Raw genomic sequence first — 20,136 nt, 5'->3', positions numbered from 1 at the left:
AATTCGTGGTCAGTAGATGTATCAAACTGTCCATCTTTAGTAGACTTCTTTAGGTATACCATTAGAAAACTGAAACACTGCTTAATATTATTTATTTAAATTTTTCACAACAGAACTCAACTAGTGAACGTCCTCACCAGTTCTTTTAACGATTAGTTCTGTGTTAGGTTCTCTTCTCTATGGAAGCAACCTACATGATACACAACTCACTCAGATTTATTGAAATTTCCGTTAGAAAAAATGCTAAATTTTGTACGTGGCACCATGTTTACTGTACGTAAGCCTTTTGAAAAATAAATAGTGCCACAAAAATATTTTTTAACTGAGTCTAATTTCTTCTAACCTGGAAAAAAAGTAAAAGTGTAATAAGTTCAGAATCATCGAGAGGTAAATAATATTTATTAACGTAACCTAAAATATATAATCACGCATTAGATTTAACATTATATTCAAAAGAAACTCTCTAATTACAAGTACTTGCTGGATAAAAACCGCATATATTCGTTAATAGTAAGCTTTTAGCGACACCTATTCATCGATCATGTCTCCAACCTAAGGAAATGTACATCTGATTCTACAAAATGCTGAACCTAACGTATTTTCATAGTGAGAAATATATTCGATTTTCCATCGGTAGAACTCTCGAGAGACTGTTGACCCACCCATAATAATAATCAAAAGCCGCTTGTTCCGTATCTACCGTAAATAAACGAGATTTGCCACAATAGAGCCGTCCCCCTCAGATCTATCTTAACAATAACATAGACCTATAGGGGCTGAGTTAGACCTTCAAGCGCTAAGCACATGACATCTAGAATTATCATAAAGAACAACCACATAGATGGTTAATAACACTATACAATAAGCTTCTCGTGCAACGATCATAATATATATTTTTACAATAATTAGGTAATGAAAGAGATTATATTCTCCTACTACGTGTTAATATAAGGTGGCAAGAACGGCCACTGCGACCCACTACGAGAGAATACAGGAATTTAAAATTCCCAAAAGCTGTGAAAACAAAACTGAAATTGCAATATAATTATCTGACTAGAATAAATCCTACTTAGACGAGTAATTAAGAACTTAACACTCATTAAAATAACAACGTGAGAGGACTTAAATATAAACCTAGTCCCGCTAAATTGATTGAACTATGAACCGACCAGAAATTTGGTCCAATCAAGACCAAATGTAATTAAGTACTGATATTCTTAAACATCTACTACCATCTTTTTGTGGATGTCGGTGTTGCCCACGACATTACAAAACTCCTCAAAAGATATCTTGCCGTCTTCGTCTTTATCGGCAAAAAGAATGGTTTTGTCGACTATCTGCTGTAATTGGGTGTCTTTTAAATTGTTTCCCACCATCATTTTTAACACCTGTAGAAATAAAAGCTTTCACAGTGCTATTAAGACATTCTAACTTTAACAGCTACCTGAAAAAGTTCACCATTGGAGATATATCCGTCGTTGTCCATATCGTAAATGCGGAAAGCAAAACGCAATTTGGAAAGTTTGTCGCCTTTGACGCTGAATTGTGACACTCCTTGGATGAATTCTAAAACAGGCAACCAAAGACTTATAATCCGTGCAACCTTAATATATGTGTAAGTCATTCAAAACATTAATGATTTAAAAAAAAGTGGCACTAATCCTCTAAAAATTTTTTAGACAAACAGCGTATGAGTTTCATATATCTGCGATAAATAAAAAATGTGAAAGTTTAGATTTATTTTATTTGTTAGAAGGTCTCCGGGAATTTTGACGAAGAATTAAAAAAATTTAGTATTTTTACCTTTGAAGTCGACTTCACCATTTCCGTCAGCATCAAAAATATCGATAACACGTTGCACCAAGGGATTTTGTTGCAACTCCGGCAACGACATAAACTCGTCGATGCTAAGGGCGCCGGAATTATCCAGATCTAGTTTTCGAAATCGTTTGCCGAGACGACGGATTTCATCGGCATCAACTGTAGAGAAAACACGTTGTAAATAATGTATCCTTTGTGTATATGGATGTAAAGATATAATTTGTTGTTATACACTGACATATTCGATTTTAATCAAGTTCTACGGCTGGTTCAATTGTTGAATACTTACAATTGGAACATAGCTCCATGGGCAAAGAACTTTCATTACCCTAAAAAGATAGTAACATGAATATGTGTGAACAGATATCTTCATAAACTGTCATTTTTTAAATAAAAAAAAATGATGCATACTAAAACAGGGTGAAGGAAGCTGGAAGACCAATAAAGCTGACAAATGTTCTTTTGAGTAGAATAGAAAAAAGATCATTAATTACATATCTACCTAACAGCGGAATAACTGAACAGAAAAACCAATTGAACAGAAACGGCTTTCAGTAGGCATTTAAGTTAAAGTTTAAGTTTGAGTTAAAGTTAAATTTAATGACAAAAATTACATGTCACATACTAATTATAAATTTAAAATTAATATAATTCATATATAGTCAATTCCCTATTAAGGATAATAAATACTCAATTCTCATATAACAGTAATTAAAAAAAATGGATAGCCCATAGCTAAATAGAACAAAACAAAAATTAAGTTAAATTGAAAATGAGACAGCTCCAGGGAATATGCCAAATAAGAGACCCCAAGACCACTCAAGTCCAAGCACAACCCAAATGTTCTGCTAGGGAGTAGTAAAAGTAAAATGTAAAAAAAAAACAATATTAGCTTGTATTTAAATAAATTCAAGTCTTATATTCCCCTCACTTCAAAAGACAAGCAATGAAATACTTTTACAGACAAATATAAAAGAGGATTCCAGAAAAGCTCACTGAAAGGGTAGGCAAGGGAATTAATGACCAAGTATCATCAAGTCTATCCACTCTAGTGTAGACAGATTCATAATGTTTTCTTTACATTAGGCCAGCAATCTTCAGAATAAAAATGAGATGATAAAGTTACTTTCTCTAAGAGTTCTTCAGTTTGAAACCTTACTGGAGCGTGAATGTTAATTTCAACTTAATGCTTCACTAATAAAAAAGAAAAAATTGACAACATGTCATAATCCTGAAGTCAACTCATTCATATCCACATAACCATACACTTTAGAACTTTGAAAACTATACCTTACAGATGAGCCTAACTGTTTACTTGCCTCCCCATACCATTGTAGAAACAAAACTATGAATCTGCCTTAGCATAGCCACAAAAAAAATGTGAATTTTAAATACATCTACATATGTGTATGAAGGGACTTATAGAAGCAAGATTCTCAAATATTTTCCCAATAAGGTTCAATTAAGTAACTAAACAGTAAACACTAATCTACTCAAAATATCTTTTAAAGCTTGGCACCCTCTTTCAATCTTTTATTGAGTACTGTATTATTATACAGTCAACAAGTCAAGGTTTCTCCACCTTGAAGTCATCAAATTCAATTGATATTGGGACTCCTAGTCATAACAGAAACCTTAAAAAGCGCCAAAGTTATAGAAACGACAGAATTGAAGGAAAAGAAAAGGGCTTGTCCTACTAAAGTGGGTTAAGAGAAGTTGACTGGAAAAGAGGATGCCTTTAATGGGAATCTGCCGTGGGGCACTTACCATGGTCAATGCTGGTCTTCGGAACGATTTAAGGTGTCAAATAATTACGACTTTTTACGATTTTTCTCAGCTACTGAAATGTTTAAGTAACACTTTCTGGGATATCTCCAAATTCGACGATAAATCGAAATTCTTTTCGTTTATGAGTTTTACGATAAGGAAAATTCGATTTGGATTTGGCATATTTCAAATTTTGATTATGTCATGTCATGAATTGAAACTTGACTTTGACAATCATAAAGGTTGTCGTACCTGTTTGAAAAAGCGTTGACTCGCGAGATGTGGCAATGTCACAACTTTTCGCAAAGTATTTAGGGTTTAATTATTTTAGTTATTTAAGAATAAGTTAAGGATTATGTACAGGTATCACCAGCTTAAGAGAAAAAATAGGTCTTTGCAAGACAAACTAAGTGGGTTGAAAGACTAACTACCACAATTGGTTAGAACCAAAATCAGAATTAAACACAGACATAAATTTGACCAATTGTGGCCTCAAACAATTACGCGGGATATTCAAATTTTTGAAATTTCAAGACGTTTTGAATCAAAACGGATCTAATTAGAAAATTGAAAAAATTGTGGAATGTAGGCCGGCCTTGAATGCTATGAACTCTATGTAAAAGTTTTTCAATAGGATATTCCGTGCAAGCGCAAAAAAATAAAAACTAATTTCCCATGGTCAGGGTTCACCTGGACACCCGGTATAAGTTCTAGTGATGTGTAAGTTATTGTTTCTTTTTTAATTTATTGACATTTGCATTTTTTGCTGTTATAAATTAATTAGGAGTATAAAATGTGAAGTATTTATTGTTTATTATCGCTTACTTTTGTTCTTTATATTTTTATAATTAATTTGTGTTTGCAATAAATATTGTAAATTATTTATCTTAATTGAACAGAGTAATTACTACTTAGTTACGGCATTATTTTGTTCATCCTATAAGATTTGTCCTTCAGTTCTCATTGTAATAAGAACGTGGAAGCCATTAACAAAGGTTGCTGACGGTGCGATTCCTGCAATCTCAGGTTTGTAAATGATGCAACCGAGACTTCTGCGTGATTAAAAATGTGCATCATTTATTGTAGGTAACCTCTGATATTTTTGAAAATTTCCATCACCGCAAAGGTAAGGAAATAGATGCTGATCTAAACATTGAAGCGGAGACATCGAACAATCTGACTCAACCCATGTCAACTTCACAATCCACTTTGTTGTCGGTCTTTGTCGAAGGCATATTAAACCTGATACGGTCCTTCTCCCACTTGCACAATCCCTGTGTTTTTACTTAAACTGGTGATATCTGGATAAGGCTTATAATAATTATTACTTTACTTAATAAAGTTTATTATCCGTCTTCTCATAACACAGACTTATAAATAGTTTTATATACATTTTAAAAGAAAAGTAATATGAAAGGTTCTATTCAATTCACCCCGTAAGCCCGCACGTTGACTTAAATCTAAATTTGGTTTAATTTGATACTTACGGAGAATACAGGGGTTCTATAAGTATATTCAACATTAAAAACTAAGAACATACATAACAGAAACAGCGTTAATTAATACTCTTAATCTTTCAACTAAAAAAAGGTACATGGTGCCCAAAAAAGGCGCTCAAATATTCTGAAAAAACAGTTCTTAATTAAAATAAGATAATTTTCCATTTAAACAAAAACAGGGTGATAAATTTACAGATTTTTAAAAAGTTTTTATTTCAGAAATGTTTCAGTTTTGGTGATATTACGCGAATATTTTCTAATTTCGAACCTTCATAATTATACTTAAGATCACAAAACTTAATTACTACGTTACTTTAGACTCATTAGAGCATAACTGCGAGTCTTCTCTTAATTTATCACTTTGGCTTTCTAGTATTTCCGACGTTGTATCGACAGGTTTAGAGGAAAAAGGTGCTATTTTGGCTACCTAAAAAACGTATTTGTTAATATATTATAAAATGTGTGAGTTTTTATAGGGATTTTAAATAGATCGGCTTAGATGTAATCGACTGCTAGTAACGAAATCAAAGGAAAATTTGACTATCTTATTTTAATCTACAGACGGATTACTTCCTTGAATCAATAAACAGTTGAAAGTGATATGTGGACGTTACCATATGAACATCTCCGCATGACTAATGGAATCATTTTTTAATGTACATTGATTTTTACTTTATGGATATATGTTAAGTAATGTCTACTTTGTGAGTGGAATGTATGTATTAATTGATTTGAGATCTTTTAGATTGTAAATATATCAAGCTCATAGTTTATGTTTGATTAAAGTTAAATTATAATGATGTTACAATTATCCTTAAAATCTCCAATAATATTGATATTTGAAAGATATGGGTTCAATTCCTTACCTCAGCTATGGATAAGGTACCCGGAAAGGTCTTGTTATATATTTTAGGGTTTATAGAATATGCTTAAATAATACTAGAAGTTTATATGAGAAAAAAATACCAGCGGTTTTTATTATCAACTTATTATTCGTTCTCAAAATAAGAAGTAAAAAATGTATTTTTGCTGTAACGTTCAAACGATTATTATAATGACAATGAAAGTTGAGCCGTTTCAATAACTCATAGTCACGCTTATTTTCATATACAGGGTGATTCTAGATAAGTGGGACAAGCAAATATCGTGAAATCGGGAAGAACTACAAAAAAAATGTTCAAACAAAGTCTTCCTTATTTTCAGGACCTCAACTTTTTATAATGTCAATTTTTTTTCAAGGTCACCTTCACCTGTCTTTATTGAGTTAACAAAATTAGTATTTTTTTGGTAACTTAATATTTTTATAATTTTCCTACCAAAAAAGCATACCTTGCTTTAATCGATATCTTGTACTGTTTTTCAGAAAAATGCGTATTATTATCAACACGTACCACACATGCCAACAATGTGAAATTAAATAAAATAACAGTTTATTTTAAAAAATGGTATGTATTACGGCTAGTTACCAAGAATGTTTAATATGAGTATCTTGAATTGCAAAACAACAGCTTCGACTGCATTACTCTCGGCAAGTACGAATATTAGATGCATATCTATATACTCCTCGTTGCTACACTACATGATATCATTAAAATAACTCATATTGACGACATTGAATGTTGACATAAAGATTTTTGATAACTTTAGCTGTAATAAATACCATTTTTTATAATAAACTTCTATTTTATTTGATTTCAAGTTGTTGACAAATATTGTACATGTTAATAAAATGAGATTTTCTCGAAAACGGTACAAGATATCGATTAAAGCAAGATATATCTTTTTTGTAGGAAAATTATGAAAAAATGAAGTTAGGAGAAAAAATCTGACTTCGTCAACACGCTAAGAAATGAATGAGGTTAAATAAGAAATTTTAACTTTCCCTCTATAAGGAAGACATATAAAATATCTGTTTACATACGAAAATAAGAACGACTATGAGTTATTTAAATCGCCCAACTATCATTATCGCTATGATAATTATTTAAAAGTTACAACAAAAATACTTCGTTTAACACGAAGACCACTAGGATTTTTTAATATGAAGAATTAGCATTATTTCAGCCTTCTCTAACCCATAGAATTTATGACATGACTTTTCCAGATACCCTGTATACGCATAGTGTTATTATTTTAAAAACGAGAAATGACGAAGAGTACTACTAAATCAAACATCTTTCTATGTATTAAATAGAAAACAAAAACGCAGAAGAAACGTTCTTTACTAAAGAGAGCACACAATGGACGTCCAAATCTCTTAGCCAGTTTGAAAACTGATGATCACATTATTTGTGGGGGTCACATAAAAAACATTTCTCTTGATAAAAACTGACTTTAAAACTCTTTAGATCAAGACGAATTAATTTATCTGAAAACAGGGTAAGAATTAATTACTATAATAATATTTTAACTCTAAAATAGAACACTTGATAGTTACGCCAATCAGCATCAAAACATCTGTGAGAGACCATTTGAACATCTACAGTTGGATAAAACCTACAGTGTTTTTTTACAATTGAAAGCAAACGATGAATTTTCAATGTTATTATTACTATTTGCTCACCTTTGGCGATCGACAGATCGTGGTCGCAGGTTCTTTCTGTTTAAGTTCTTCCTGTGGACACAATTTCGGACAATTCGGACTCGAAGGTGCCTCATTCTCAATCTAAATTAAGAAAACACTCAGCATGTTTGAAATCCTAATTTCACATCAGGGAGGGGAGGGTAAAAAATATCGAATTTGTAATCGTTGGAAAGGTTTAAAAGTATCAAAATTCCAATGCTAACAAAGCCAATTTAACGTGTGGAAGGCTAATACCTTATTGTCAACCGCAGGTTCAAGGACAGGTGGACCGTCATCGTCACTTATGTCGATAACTTCGTTCAACATTAATCTTTTGGGCCTGAACTGCAAGGTTTCGCTCAAAATTCGAGATTCAATGCTGCGATGTTTCGATGGCAGCTTTTTGATTCCCCCAAATATTCTCTTGACTTTCGAGACAACTGCAGCTTCGAGAAGTTGGATGTCGGCGATCAGTTGTAAGCGTAATTGTTCCTGGTATTTTATTTCTGCCTTTGCCTATTTTTGGGCAAAAGAAATACATACTACGTAAATTTGAACACATTACAGAAGTAGATATAATGAATATGAAATAATTAATAAAATTGGAAAACGGAAATTTGCAAAGTAAATTTTATTCCTTTTTATTTATTGTACTTACTCTTGCATAAAGACTAAAGATTACAAATTTTGTACTATTGTACTTTGCTCAGAAAATTTATATTCTTTCTACCCAAGCTACTTAGGTAATTATTTTCCAAAAATTATTTTGAGATAATTAGGAAGGTGAAATTTCGTCCTAAATCTTACCTTCTCCAATATATTCAAAACATTGTATTCCTCTGAATTCGAAGGACTAATCCCATTGATTTCTGCAAGTTCCTGTAGTTTCTTACGTATGAAATCGTGCGCTCTCTTGGCGAATAAGAAAGTGATATCTTGCCTTGACATATTTAGGTTAGTTATACAAAACTCCTCGGATAAATTTTTGAAATTATACGCTCCAAAGTAGCCGCAAATCTGTGGACAATGTGAATAACTAAAATACTCGAAAGTTAAGATAGGCATTTATTTACGCAATGTCCGTTTAAATAATCGGAATTGATCGGCTGATATTCGTTTAAATCCAGCTGCACTAAAACGATAACTTGAATTTTAAACGTCTCTGGAACGGGTTGTAGTAGCTGATTAAATCTCCTGGAAGACAAATTTATTTATAAAAACTTTTAAAAACGTGGTAAGCAAACTTGGTAAAAAATTAAAATTCGTATCATACATGCATTTTTAGTTAGTTTTTGAGCTTGTGACGTGGCACAAAACTAGTTTTCCAAGCTAGGTTTGGTGGTCTACTTTGATTTTATTTAACAAATAGTTAATAACTGTGTTAGAATAGTTACAGAAAATCTTTTCGGGAACGATGTTCTGGATTAGGTTGATTTCTAGCGATTGATTTTTCACCAATCGTATTAATTTCCACTGTCGGCCACCAAAAAAATTAACATCAATAATGTTATTTTACGTTCATGTTTACTGTAAGCAAGCAAAAAACAGTATTTTGGCTTTTTTAGATGACTCCGAAAATAATCGCAATTTATTAGATGTTAAAAACGAAAAATAATGCTCCCATAAAAGGCCAATTTCTCCTTCAGTTAACTAAGCCCTTATTTTTAAAGATTTTTGAGATCCCAATGCTGAGAATCGAATTTGGAGCACCTTGTACTTAAACTTACTCTTGTAAGAAATCTCTCGCGTGATCGGCATTTTCAAATTGTAAAACTTTCTTCTCGAACGGCCATGACACTTCCAAAATTGTTGAATTATCTGGTTGGAAGGCTCCCAAATACCCAAAGTGGGGAATATTTGTTATAATGTACCTAAAAATTAATTTAAGAATGTCTTATCTATACATTGCATCTCAAAAATAAATGCCATAATTTGAACAAATAACAGAACTCTTCAAAGGTCATAATTTTTTGTAACTCGCATTTTACTTCCGGCATTTTTATCTATTAAAGCCACTCCATGAAACTGCCCATGATAAAAAAAAAACAAAGAACACACCATTTTGTGTATGTTTTATTACTATAAAGTTCTTTGCTAACCGTAATTCAAACTAGGTGCAGAATGAAGTTTGTAATTTTTACCATTGATACGTATCGTATTTGATATTGTTATAACGTTTCCAACTATTGAGAAATTTTGGTGTAAAATGCCGCTTTTTAAAAATGTCAAAAATTTAGATTATTTTAATAGTAAATAACGCAACACCCCAATAACTAGTAGATTGCTACTACTTAGCTGTGCGAGCTTATTCATTATCCGAAAAAGTAAAGATATCCACATCAGGAAGCAGGCAAAAAATTCAGTAAGTGCCTATGCGAAAGATCCGACATAGAGTAAAAAATTTTAGATACTATAAGCAGTTAGCCACATTATAATAAACTTTTTATTAAATTGGACTAAAAATCTATACCTTTTACACAGAAAATGTACTTGAAAAGATGTTCTATTATTGATTTAGATTATGGCATATACTTCTGGGACACCCTGTATAAGGTAAATTGTAATATATATTTAAACAAATTAATACAGGGGTTGTTTACTGTTGGTGTTATTTGACTATACCGAACACACCTTTGCTGGGAGCCATGTCACCAGTTTACACAAAACATTACATTTTTTCACTTGTGACATAGCTCTTATTGGATATTCTAAATTAGCATTTAAATATATATTTTTATTCCTATTTATAGTGAAGAAATTTCAATACTTTTTCTAAAACCCATTATTGGATCACGAAATATAGACCATTTCCTGCCAAAGGGTGTTTTAAAAAAATGCGGAAACACTTAAGGGAGTGATTATTCGGGTCATTCTATGGGAAAAAGTTTCTATAAACATATGTAAGTCCGGGAATGTATTGTTTCCAAAATACAAAGTGTTAATTTATTTTAATAACGGTATTTGGAAAATAATTCAAATATCTTTTGACCGATTTTTTAAGAATCATCAAAGCTCAAAATATTATTAAGGAATAAGGGAATAATCCCTTAAATTTTTTGAAAATGTTTATGTGTGATAAATGGATATGCAATAAAATTGTTATTTTTAGTTGCTTCATCTCAAAAAAATATCAAAATTTAATTAGAATCAGTGGCGTATATTTTTTGTCAATAAGCCTGGTTAAGGTATACCCCTCCGCAACTTGATTTAATTAATGATATAATTGATCTTGATTAATATTTTTAATCTAATTAGGGCCAAATTAGCCCCTTATTACTACAAACAACGCTATCAAATTAAAAAAAAACGGTTAAAAGATGTTTGAATTATTTTTAAAAGCAACGGCTTTCAAAAATAATGTAATTTTTTTTCAAATAACGATTTAAAAAAAAATTTACACCCTGTATCTTGGAAACCACACGTTTCCTGACTTATGTTTATAGGAACATCTTTTCATCAAATGATCTGAGAAATCGCCCCCTTAAATATTGTCGCGTCAGTTTCAAAAACCCTGTATAACTACACTACCTAACCTGAACTAACCTGTTAAACTCCGATGGTTTTCTAGGTTTGCAGGTTTTAACATTAACAGTAAACCCATTGTAATGTATTAATTGGCAGTCGCTGGATGTAGATGGCGGCACAAAATCATCCTGCTTCTGCGTAGAGGGCATCTCCACAACTTGTTCAGTTTTTGCAACTTTTAAAGTTTCCACATCTTTTGCAACAGGAGAAGATTCCGTCGAGAATGCTTTCGGAAGGTGTGCATAATTCCTTTCGAACATCCAATTACCGCATACGTGTTTCTTCCTACTGGTTATTCTGACCAATGATTCAGAACTCACCAACATTCCGCTGATAGACTTTAGTGTATCAATATCGTTCGAATCGTAATTAATAAAGTAGGGTCCTATGAATATCCGATCGGAGTATTTTTGACTTACATAGATACCGAACAAGCAATGGCTGTGGTTGCGTTGTATTTCCTCGTTTCTTACTACTAAGGTTTGTTGGGCGTCACGTGCCATTTCCGTTAATTTAACCAAATCGGTGTATCGAATGGAATATTGTATGGTTTTGAAGATCAAATATACAAAATCGTTCTTCAAAAATATCACCCGCCATTTAGCCATTTTGTACACATCTGGCAATCCGACCCACATATACAAATTATCTTCCAAATCGTCGTCCTTACCGTCTTCAATTAACTCCCTCATGGGAAACTTCTTTTTGGTAGCAAACAAGGTAGCAATGGCGTTTTTTACATTTTTATGTTTAATTTCGATCACCTCACTTGAATTATCATCTGCCTCATTCTTGACAATTACCTCAGTTTTAATGACTGATTCTTGGCCTGCAGCGATTTTATCTTTTGTCTCTTTGCTAGCGAGAGGAGTGATTTCCTTCGAAGGCTCAGGACTCTGGGCATTCTTAACTACCTGAGTACACAAACCTCTAATTTCAAATTCTCCTGGAACAGTCTCTACAAGCAAAAACGAGAGAGACGTGGACATGTATTTGGCAGATAGAACCCCTGAAAGCAGCCATCGGATTATGTCCCGCACGTTTTCCGATTGCTTCACCAACGCAGGGGAGTTTCCTACCACGGGGAGCTCTAAAATCTGGTGTCCGGTAGTTTGAACGTCTAAAGCTTTTCGACCTTTCAGTTTAGGGCCAACATTCAGCACCAACCTGAATGGCATAGTACAAATACAATAAACGTTTATTGATCCTGTTGAAAATCCCTTTATGAGAGCGGACCACGGTAAGATTCTAGCATATCTCTCTCCCATTTTGGAATTGTTGCACAGCTTACTAACCAACGAAAAGTCGTGTATAATAATTTCCCCAGGAAATATTGGCATGATCGACTGAGCTGCTACATTACGTTTGGGTCCTCTAACTGGCGGTTTGTCCTGTATATCAATAAATAGGTCATCTCGTCTTATTTCCAACCGCTGTTTCCGGGGATGTGCTTTTCGTTTTTCTGTCATTCCTCTCAGGTTCGCATCGATTTCTCTCTTCATTCTGATACAGTCATTTAATTTATCCTCAGGACAGGTCCTCACCTTCAAAATTTCACCGTCTTTAACATTATGACACCAATCCATACAAGTCCTATCTGAATATTTTTTCACTTTGAAGTATTTTGAGCCAATGCATCTAGTTCGGCTACAAGTACCCTCCTCCTTTGTCGATAGAGACTGATTAGAGCTAAAACGGAGTTGTTGATATGGAATGTAATTAACATTTCTAAGAACTTGCCACTTCTTGCGTTTTTTCGCAACAGGATAAATATCACTGTCTTGATCATCACTAAAAGAATCTGGCCTCTTCTTCTCAGTGGCTTTAATGCTAGATTCGCTGATAGCCTTGTTTTTTTCCATTCCTAGTGTATTTGGAGACTGCTGTTTGTTTGTTGGTTTAGGTGCAATACTGGGAAATGAGCTGTACCCCTTGCAGTGGCAATTGTATAGAAAATGCACTAAGCAATATGGTATGACTTCGGAGAAATCACACCTTTCCAGTGCAATGGTACAAGGTTTAATAAGCTTGGTAGGGCTTTTGGTTTGAACTGTTTCCGGCAAATAAAGATCATCTTCAAAAAAATCGGTATATTTCTTGGGTGTTTTAGTGACTCGTCTAGGTTTAGAACTAGATCCCACAACTATTGCATTATCGTTGGCGTAAATAATTGTCTGTGTAAACTCTTTTTCAACTTTAGCTAAGTTCTTCTTGGCGTGATCCTCGATTCTGGACACCGTGTCCATAGAAAGAAAATTCGTGTTGGAATCGCCGTAAGCAGCTTCATGGGGAATACTAATTATGCTATTACTCTCCTTTGGGCATTTACAACCAAATAAACAAGATGCCTTTCGGCAATGAACGCCAATTATTGCAGAACACTTCAGAGATTCGCACAGGCATCCTAATCTACAATGGGGTTTGGAACACTTAGTTTTTGTATTATCTAGTTTGACATCTACATTAACAACCTTGCAGTTTAGCCTTAAAAGTTCTCTACTAGTTCGCGACTTCTTCTTTGGGGGTTCCTTCTTGCTAGGTTGTAAGGGAGATTCAAGATGAACAAGTTCCTCTTCTGGCATTTTAATAACTTCTGGTTCTTTAATCAGAGTTTGTGCTAATTCTTTGATCTCAACATATGTTATCAAATCGTTGAGTATACTCGAAATGTCTTTATTGTCTATGTCGGCAGTAGAGACCTTTGTGGAGGATACAGGTAAAACTGGCGTATACCCTTTTTTCTTTCTAATCAATAAGTTTTCCAGATGTCTTTGGTATTTTAAATCGAAGTGGAAAATCTGTTCCTGAGACGAAGGTTTTGCCTCCACAACTGCTGCAAGAGCAAATTCCAGTTGTTCTTTAGATACCTCTCCATCCCACTGTCTAAGTATATGAGGTAACAAAACAGGATGGATTGGTTTTCCTAACTCTGGACGTATTTCCAGAACAGGAGTCGGTAAACTTTTTAGCTCTGAAGTCCATTGCGTGTAGTCAGATTGTAACAAATATTTTTTGCTTAATGGCCCTGGCTTATACTTTAAATAGTTAATATTGCTTTTGTAATATTCCTTCAGCAGTGAGGGTTTTGAACTCGAACTATAATTCAATTTTTCGCGACGATATGAAGTTGACCCTACTGACGAAATACACCTCCCCCTTGAGTTACTGCGGACAAAAATTTTCTTATTCTTAAACAAAACATAACTCCTTGACTGAAGCTTCTCTAATTCCCTTAACTTACTCAACTTTTTTTCCTCTAGTTTCTTTTTCTTCTCCAATATTTTCCTTTTCTCAGCTAAAGTTTTAGGTTTATACGTAGATTTCTTTTTTGATTTCTCTGAATTTTCCTTCTTAATATCCGAATCGATTGAATGAAGCGGATCGACAGGATAGCTCGACCGTAGCCCTTCTTCAGCACCACTTTTTGGAATTGCGTAACTGACATTTAATTGGGAATCCGTTAAAAATTCATCCAATGAATTGCTTACAAATGGCGAACTGATGCACTCAGTACTTTTTGCTTCTTGATTACAACTGGGTGTTTCAATTTTGTCCACCTGAGGAGAAGATGAAGTGTCCTGAACAAAATCTGGACTATCATTTGAACTTTCATTGTAATTTGGTTTTGCAGGCACTATTTCTGAAATGATAGAGCGTTCCATACGTATAGGTAAAGATTTTTGTTTTCTTATAATCTTCCTTATTTCATTAAATACATTGGGTATGTCTTCACTCTCTTGTGGTTCCACTTGGGATTGGATCCTTTCAGTTTCTTTAGGAACTTCCAGAATTGGTATTGAATTTGGAATTTGCACATCTCCCTCACTCCGGGATGAATCAATATTAATAGTATCTGCACATTGCACGTCAATCACTGGTTTAAAAGGTTTTTTGCTTGGAACAGGATGGATTTGATCTGAAGACAAGCAGGTACTTTCCTTATTAGGAAGCCTATCATTGATTAGAGTTTGTTTAAAGTCCAACAAAATGCTATTTTTTTTCTTCGTTCTCAAAAACGTCAATTGTCGCCTCAAGTCCTTTCTAATCTCCTCTAAATTTATAGAGCTTGGTTCCGGCTCAGATATTTTCGTAACTTCTTCAGATTCTTGGAGTTTGTTAGCATGTCCTAACGATTCTGTTTCATCATCTGCTGATACAAGCTTCGATTTAACTTGAGGTTCTGTCAACGAAACTTCTAAAATTTCCATAGATTTTGTAGGTCCGATAAGTACAGGATTCTCTTCAGAAAGTTTACTTGCAATGATAATCCCCTCTTCTTGGCTTTTTAGGGTATCACAATCGTTACTTCTTGAATCATCGCAATATTTGATTTCCTTTACACTTTCTTCATTCTTTATCTTCTGTTCTACTTCAGGATCATTCGAGTTGTCAGATAATCTAAAAGTGTCCCTACTAACACTAGCAACTTCAGCATTATCAATATGTTCGCAAATATTTTTTCTTGATGCGTCCAATGCTGAATTCGACTTGTCTTCAAGAAGAAAACTTTGCTTTCGAACAGTTAAGTATGACACTCTTGGGGTAGACGATGGCGAAACACATTCATTAACAGATAAGGATTCGGACACAATCAAACTTTCACTAGGCTTGTCTTTACTATCAAGAGATAAATCTGATTGAACAGAATTTGTTTCATTGAGATGGCACAGGCCAGATGTAACTTCTAAAGAAGGTAAAGTTTCTGGAAGTGAAGTGTCATCGAAAATGGATTCTAAAGCAGAATTTGACTTAACTTCCATAAGAGAACTATACTCCTTAACTTTTAGATATGATGGCTTTGGGCAAGGTATTAATTTTGATGCTGGTTCAGAAACTATTAAATCTCTACTGCAATTGTCAGTAGTGTTTAAAGTATCTAATAGATTCTCATCTTGCAATGGAGAATTTTCAATAAGAGAATCAATATTTCTCACTTTTAAGTTTGGACAAGTTGATCCATTTGGAGAGGACTGCGTAACTAATATTTCTAATGGATCAGATTCCTCCCAAGTTTTACTGAAGTCGTTTTCGCTTTTTATGACCGAATCTAATTCCTTTGAACCTGTCTCAATTGGTGGGATGTAATTCAACAAACTTGACGTGTTGACTTCGGATGGAAGCAATATTTCATGAAAATTGGTTTCTAAGGCTAAATCTGTTACACTGGAGTTAACAGATTCTTTCTCTGCTTCATCGGAGTTGCTTTGAACCTGAGCAGGAATTTGCTTTGATTCTTTGAAATGTGATTTCACTAAAGCTCCTTTCTTCGTTGTGGTAATATTTTTTAGTGCAATTCTCTGTAAAACTGCTACTTTCTTAGCATTTGCTATGGAGAATCCTAAACGTGCTAACGTTCCAGTAGGATTTTTAATATTAGGTTGAAGGTGTAGAACATCATTGGATAATTTTTCTGAAGATTTTTTAGCTCTTTCTTCACTGTCAGACTTCTTTGGTTCCCTCTCCAATATTGAATTCACGGGTCTTTGCTCTGCTAATGCTGTATTATTCGCAGCTTGTTCCATACAAGTTTGGCTGTATGGAATTCTAGTAATGGAAACTTCTTCAAAAATATCATCCTCATTTTGATCATCACTACTCTCATCAGTAAATTCAATCACTTGTATTTCTGAAAGATCTTCAGTGTTCGCTCTGCAAAAATCTTCTGAGGGTTCTGGTTCATCATCATCTGAGAGTATAATAGTTTCGTCCACTGAAAATGGGAGATTCATTCGAGGGGTTGACGTTATCTCGCAAGACCTATCTAACAGGTCCTCCATACGAATATTTTCTGTCGAATTACTACCATCGCTCTTACGCTTACAAGCTAGGTCTGAGATACGTTTACTGAGTCTTTCCCCGGATAAACGCTGATACCTTAACATTTCCTTAAACGGGTCGGTCAAATCTATGGTTTCTGTGTCCATTCTGAATCTGGAAGACAGGTAAAAATGGAACTTTATACCAGAAAAATTTTAATTTGAAAATAAAAAATAGGCAGTTATATGACAAACGAAAATGGTTTGTTTAATAACCCATAAACAATCAAACATAGATTCATGAAATTTTTAAATCTTGCTGGTAGTTCTAAACATTTTCTATAACAAATCTCTTATAGATATCCTTAATACATTTCTGAGATAATAACGCCCAAAATTTTACTTTTTTAATATATTAGCTATTTTTGGCATATACAGGGTGGTCCATTTTTTCTGGCAGAATTTTAATCATATATTCTAATTCGAGAAGTAATCTCTTTCAAACTTTTTCAAGGTTTCACGTCATACTTCTTTCAATTACAGATATTATTTACAATCTGCGCGATCAGTCTATAAAATTTTATGAAAAAATACATTGTCCAATTGTTAGGCCCCTTTTCAATATGAAATCTGGGCCATATATAAGTCAAAAAATAGCGTGTATAATTAATAATCGCGCAAATAACTCAATATTTACACAACTTCATGGAGAGTCCAATGAATTGCAATTCATTGGAGTCTACATAAAGTAACAACCTTCTCAATTATTTGCCTAAATCTAGAGGGAGATGATTCTTCCGGAGTTAGGCCGCCTTTTTCCATACCACATTTTTACGTTTTATATGCCAATAACCAATTTTTTCAACATTTTTATCCCCTATTCAATTTACACATTTTTCAATTATCTGTAACTGTAAAAATCTGGAAATGTGCATAATTATCCTGTAAGAATGCATACTATTTAAATTATATTGAACTTAAGGGGAAAAATTATGCTTTTAGAAAATTCAACCCCTTTTAATATCACCCCAGCTAACTTGTAACCTTAAATGGTACACCTGCTTATGTTGTCTAATTATAAAAAGGAAACAGCAATGCTATTCCTATAGCATCAAGGGTCAGTTTTGATTCAGCTGAACCATAGTAAATCAACTTTTAAACAACTGAGTCTAGTAAGTATTTTACTATATTTTGCAATTTGTAAAATTGTTCATTCAAAAGAGACAAATAAGTTAATATTTCTCATGAAAAACACAAAAATATTAGGTCATTATATTATTAAGTGTCATTTGTGCCTAGCCTTAAAAATATAATTTGTCTTCTATTTCTAACTCTCTCTATAACACTTATACTTACCCTAATCCACTTTTTCATTTAACACATGCAGTGGATGAGATAATGAGAAATGTCAAATTTCTAATGCCAACAAGATATGAAATTTGCTAGTGATGGTTGCTGAGTTTTTCAATATCAAGGGAGGTTTGGGTATGTCCAAACAAGGTTGCTCATACATATGATGTTAATGTTGATATTTTATAAGTGACTCATAATATAACCTGACATTTTTAAATCACAATTAAAAACCAAATTCTGGCTCCAACACTTCGAAGGCTCTGTGTCTTGATCAAGGTACAGTTATCCTCAAGAAGTGTACTTTGATCAGGATGTTTGGAATGGGAAATATATGTCTTGAAAAAAATAGAAATGAACTGTTGAATGCAATCCCATATCACATTTAAAGAAGTATTTGACACTTTGGGGTTAATCGATAAACCCTTCTAAAAAATTGAGAAATTGCACTATGGATCTAACTCCTATCTACCTTTAATTAATTGGCCCTTCTAAATACTGACAAAACCTACAACCGCACCTACTTTATCAAAATAAAAGATTTAATATACAAGTCAAACTGTTACCTAACCAAATCTTACTTTACCAAACAAAGGCTTATTCATGTAATGTGCAGGTTGAAAAAATCTTAAAATTGCATAAAACAGGGTAATATTTTTCCATGCGAAAATTGCTTTAAAACTAATTAAATCTACATAAGAAAAACCCAAGTAAAAATCAGAATTTAACCAGAGGTCACCATTTTGAAAAATGCTAACTTTAGTGACAATATGGCGGACGATCATCTAACGTGATAATACATTGCATAAATTTATAGCATTTAGGAGATGAATAAAATGGATTTAAATATAAATACTTAGGTGCTTACCTATTGCGGCAAAATTGCAAAAAAAATAAAAACTCAAATACAGAAACATCGACAAAATGCAATTAAAAAAAAACAATTAAATGGACGCTATTTCTTATTTAATGTTTGGAAATATTGGTAAACACCAGCCTAAATATCCTTTAACATTGAAACTAAGGTTATAAACCTGATGATGAAGATCACAGCGATGACCGAAACGTTTGGCAACTACTCAACACACATTTCGTTTGCTAAACCCAAAAGTTAAACTCCGCACATCGCTAGATTTGGCAAAGAGAACTATAGAACCAATTCTGGGCACTAGAAATTGACTAATACAGATGCCAATTCTAACATTCAACTACTTACCACCATTAACACTCCCACTTGAAACGAATTATTTACACCAAGTTAACAAAACTAATAATGAATTAACACGAGTTTTTAATGCTGATTTACGCACAAATTCACCGACGGTCGGCCATATTTCTTGTTTTGGCCAGTAAAACAATATGGCGAGCGGCCGTCGCTAGCGTAGGTGCAATATAACACGTGATTTTAGGGCTGAAATACTGATTTACAGGCATATATTATTTACATGTTATATATACTCAGCGTTAGTTAGAGCTTTAAAATTTGTGTTTGATGTAACTACTCATGTGTTTTCGGTTCGGTAGTTCTGAGCAAAATAAACAAGAAAAGGTGATTGGTGTATGTTGGGCTGTAGAGATTTTGGGGGTATCGTTGCATTAACAAAAATATTACCAATTATTATTAATAAAATTCTGAAAAAATATCTACATTGGCACTTTACAGTCGATTGAAAAGCTTAATTAATTTACGCATGTGTTAAATCAATAAACAATGAGGTATTTCATATCCATAAGCTCACGCTATGAATTCAATATGGCCACTGGGTGTTTGTATTCTGATTTTGCTTGGACTTTGCTGAAAATGATTTTTGGACATTTCTCGATTTTGGAATATCAAAAGATATGGCTGGAACAT

At 33.4% G+C, this 20,136-nt stretch overlaps 2 protein-coding genes across 4 annotated transcripts; both read right to left on the bottom strand.

Moving 5' to 3' along the window:
* Positions 1-382: 382 nt before the first annotated feature.
* On the bottom strand, positions 383-3,776 carry LOC136345583 (calcineurin subunit B type 2). Its single transcript, XM_066294063.1, has 5 exons — positions 3,589-3,776; positions 2,111-2,150; positions 1,804-1,980; positions 1,445-1,566; positions 383-1,388 (listed from the first exon to the last, which is right to left on the bottom strand). Exons 1-5 carry the CDS (start codon positions 3,589-3,591, stop codon positions 1,218-1,220), a joined length of 513 nt encoding a protein of 170 aa, XP_066150160.1. The 5' UTR covers positions 3,592-3,776; the 3' UTR covers positions 383-1,217.
* Positions 3,777-4,916: 1,140 nt separating this feature from the next.
* On the bottom strand, positions 4,917-19,742 carry ocm (over compensating males). Of its 3 annotated transcripts, XM_066293983.1 has the most exons (9): positions 19,498-19,742; positions 12,916-17,106; positions 11,194-12,864; positions 9,378-9,521; positions 8,724-8,844; positions 8,458-8,667; positions 7,906-8,166; positions 7,651-7,752; positions 4,917-5,514 (listed from the first exon to the last, which is right to left on the bottom strand). In XM_066293983.1, exons 2-9 carry the CDS (start codon positions 17,097-17,099, stop codon positions 5,392-5,394), a joined length of 6,816 nt encoding a protein of 2,271 aa, XP_066150080.1. In that variant the 5' UTR covers positions 17,100-17,106; positions 19,498-19,742; the 3' UTR covers positions 4,917-5,391. The 3 variants fall into 3 exon arrangements, with proteins under 3 accessions (XP_066150080.1, XP_066150078.1, XP_066150079.1); XM_066293981.1 differs by having other exon boundaries at positions 11,194-17,106; positions 19,498-19,741; XM_066293982.1 differs by lacking the exon at positions 19,498-19,742 and adding an exon at positions 18,288-18,491 and having other exon boundaries at positions 11,194-17,106.
* Positions 19,743-20,136: the final 394 nt, after the last annotated feature.

The sequence above is a fragment of the Euwallacea fornicatus genome, chromosome 20, assembly GCF_040115645.1.
Source record: "Euwallacea fornicatus isolate EFF26 chromosome 20, ASM4011564v1, whole genome shotgun sequence".
Classification (NCBI taxonomy): domain Eukaryota; kingdom Metazoa; phylum Arthropoda; class Insecta; order Coleoptera; family Curculionidae; genus Euwallacea; species Euwallacea fornicatus.
The sequence above is the reverse complement of the archived record's forward strand: the minus strand, read 5'-3'. Positions and strand labels throughout refer to the sequence as shown.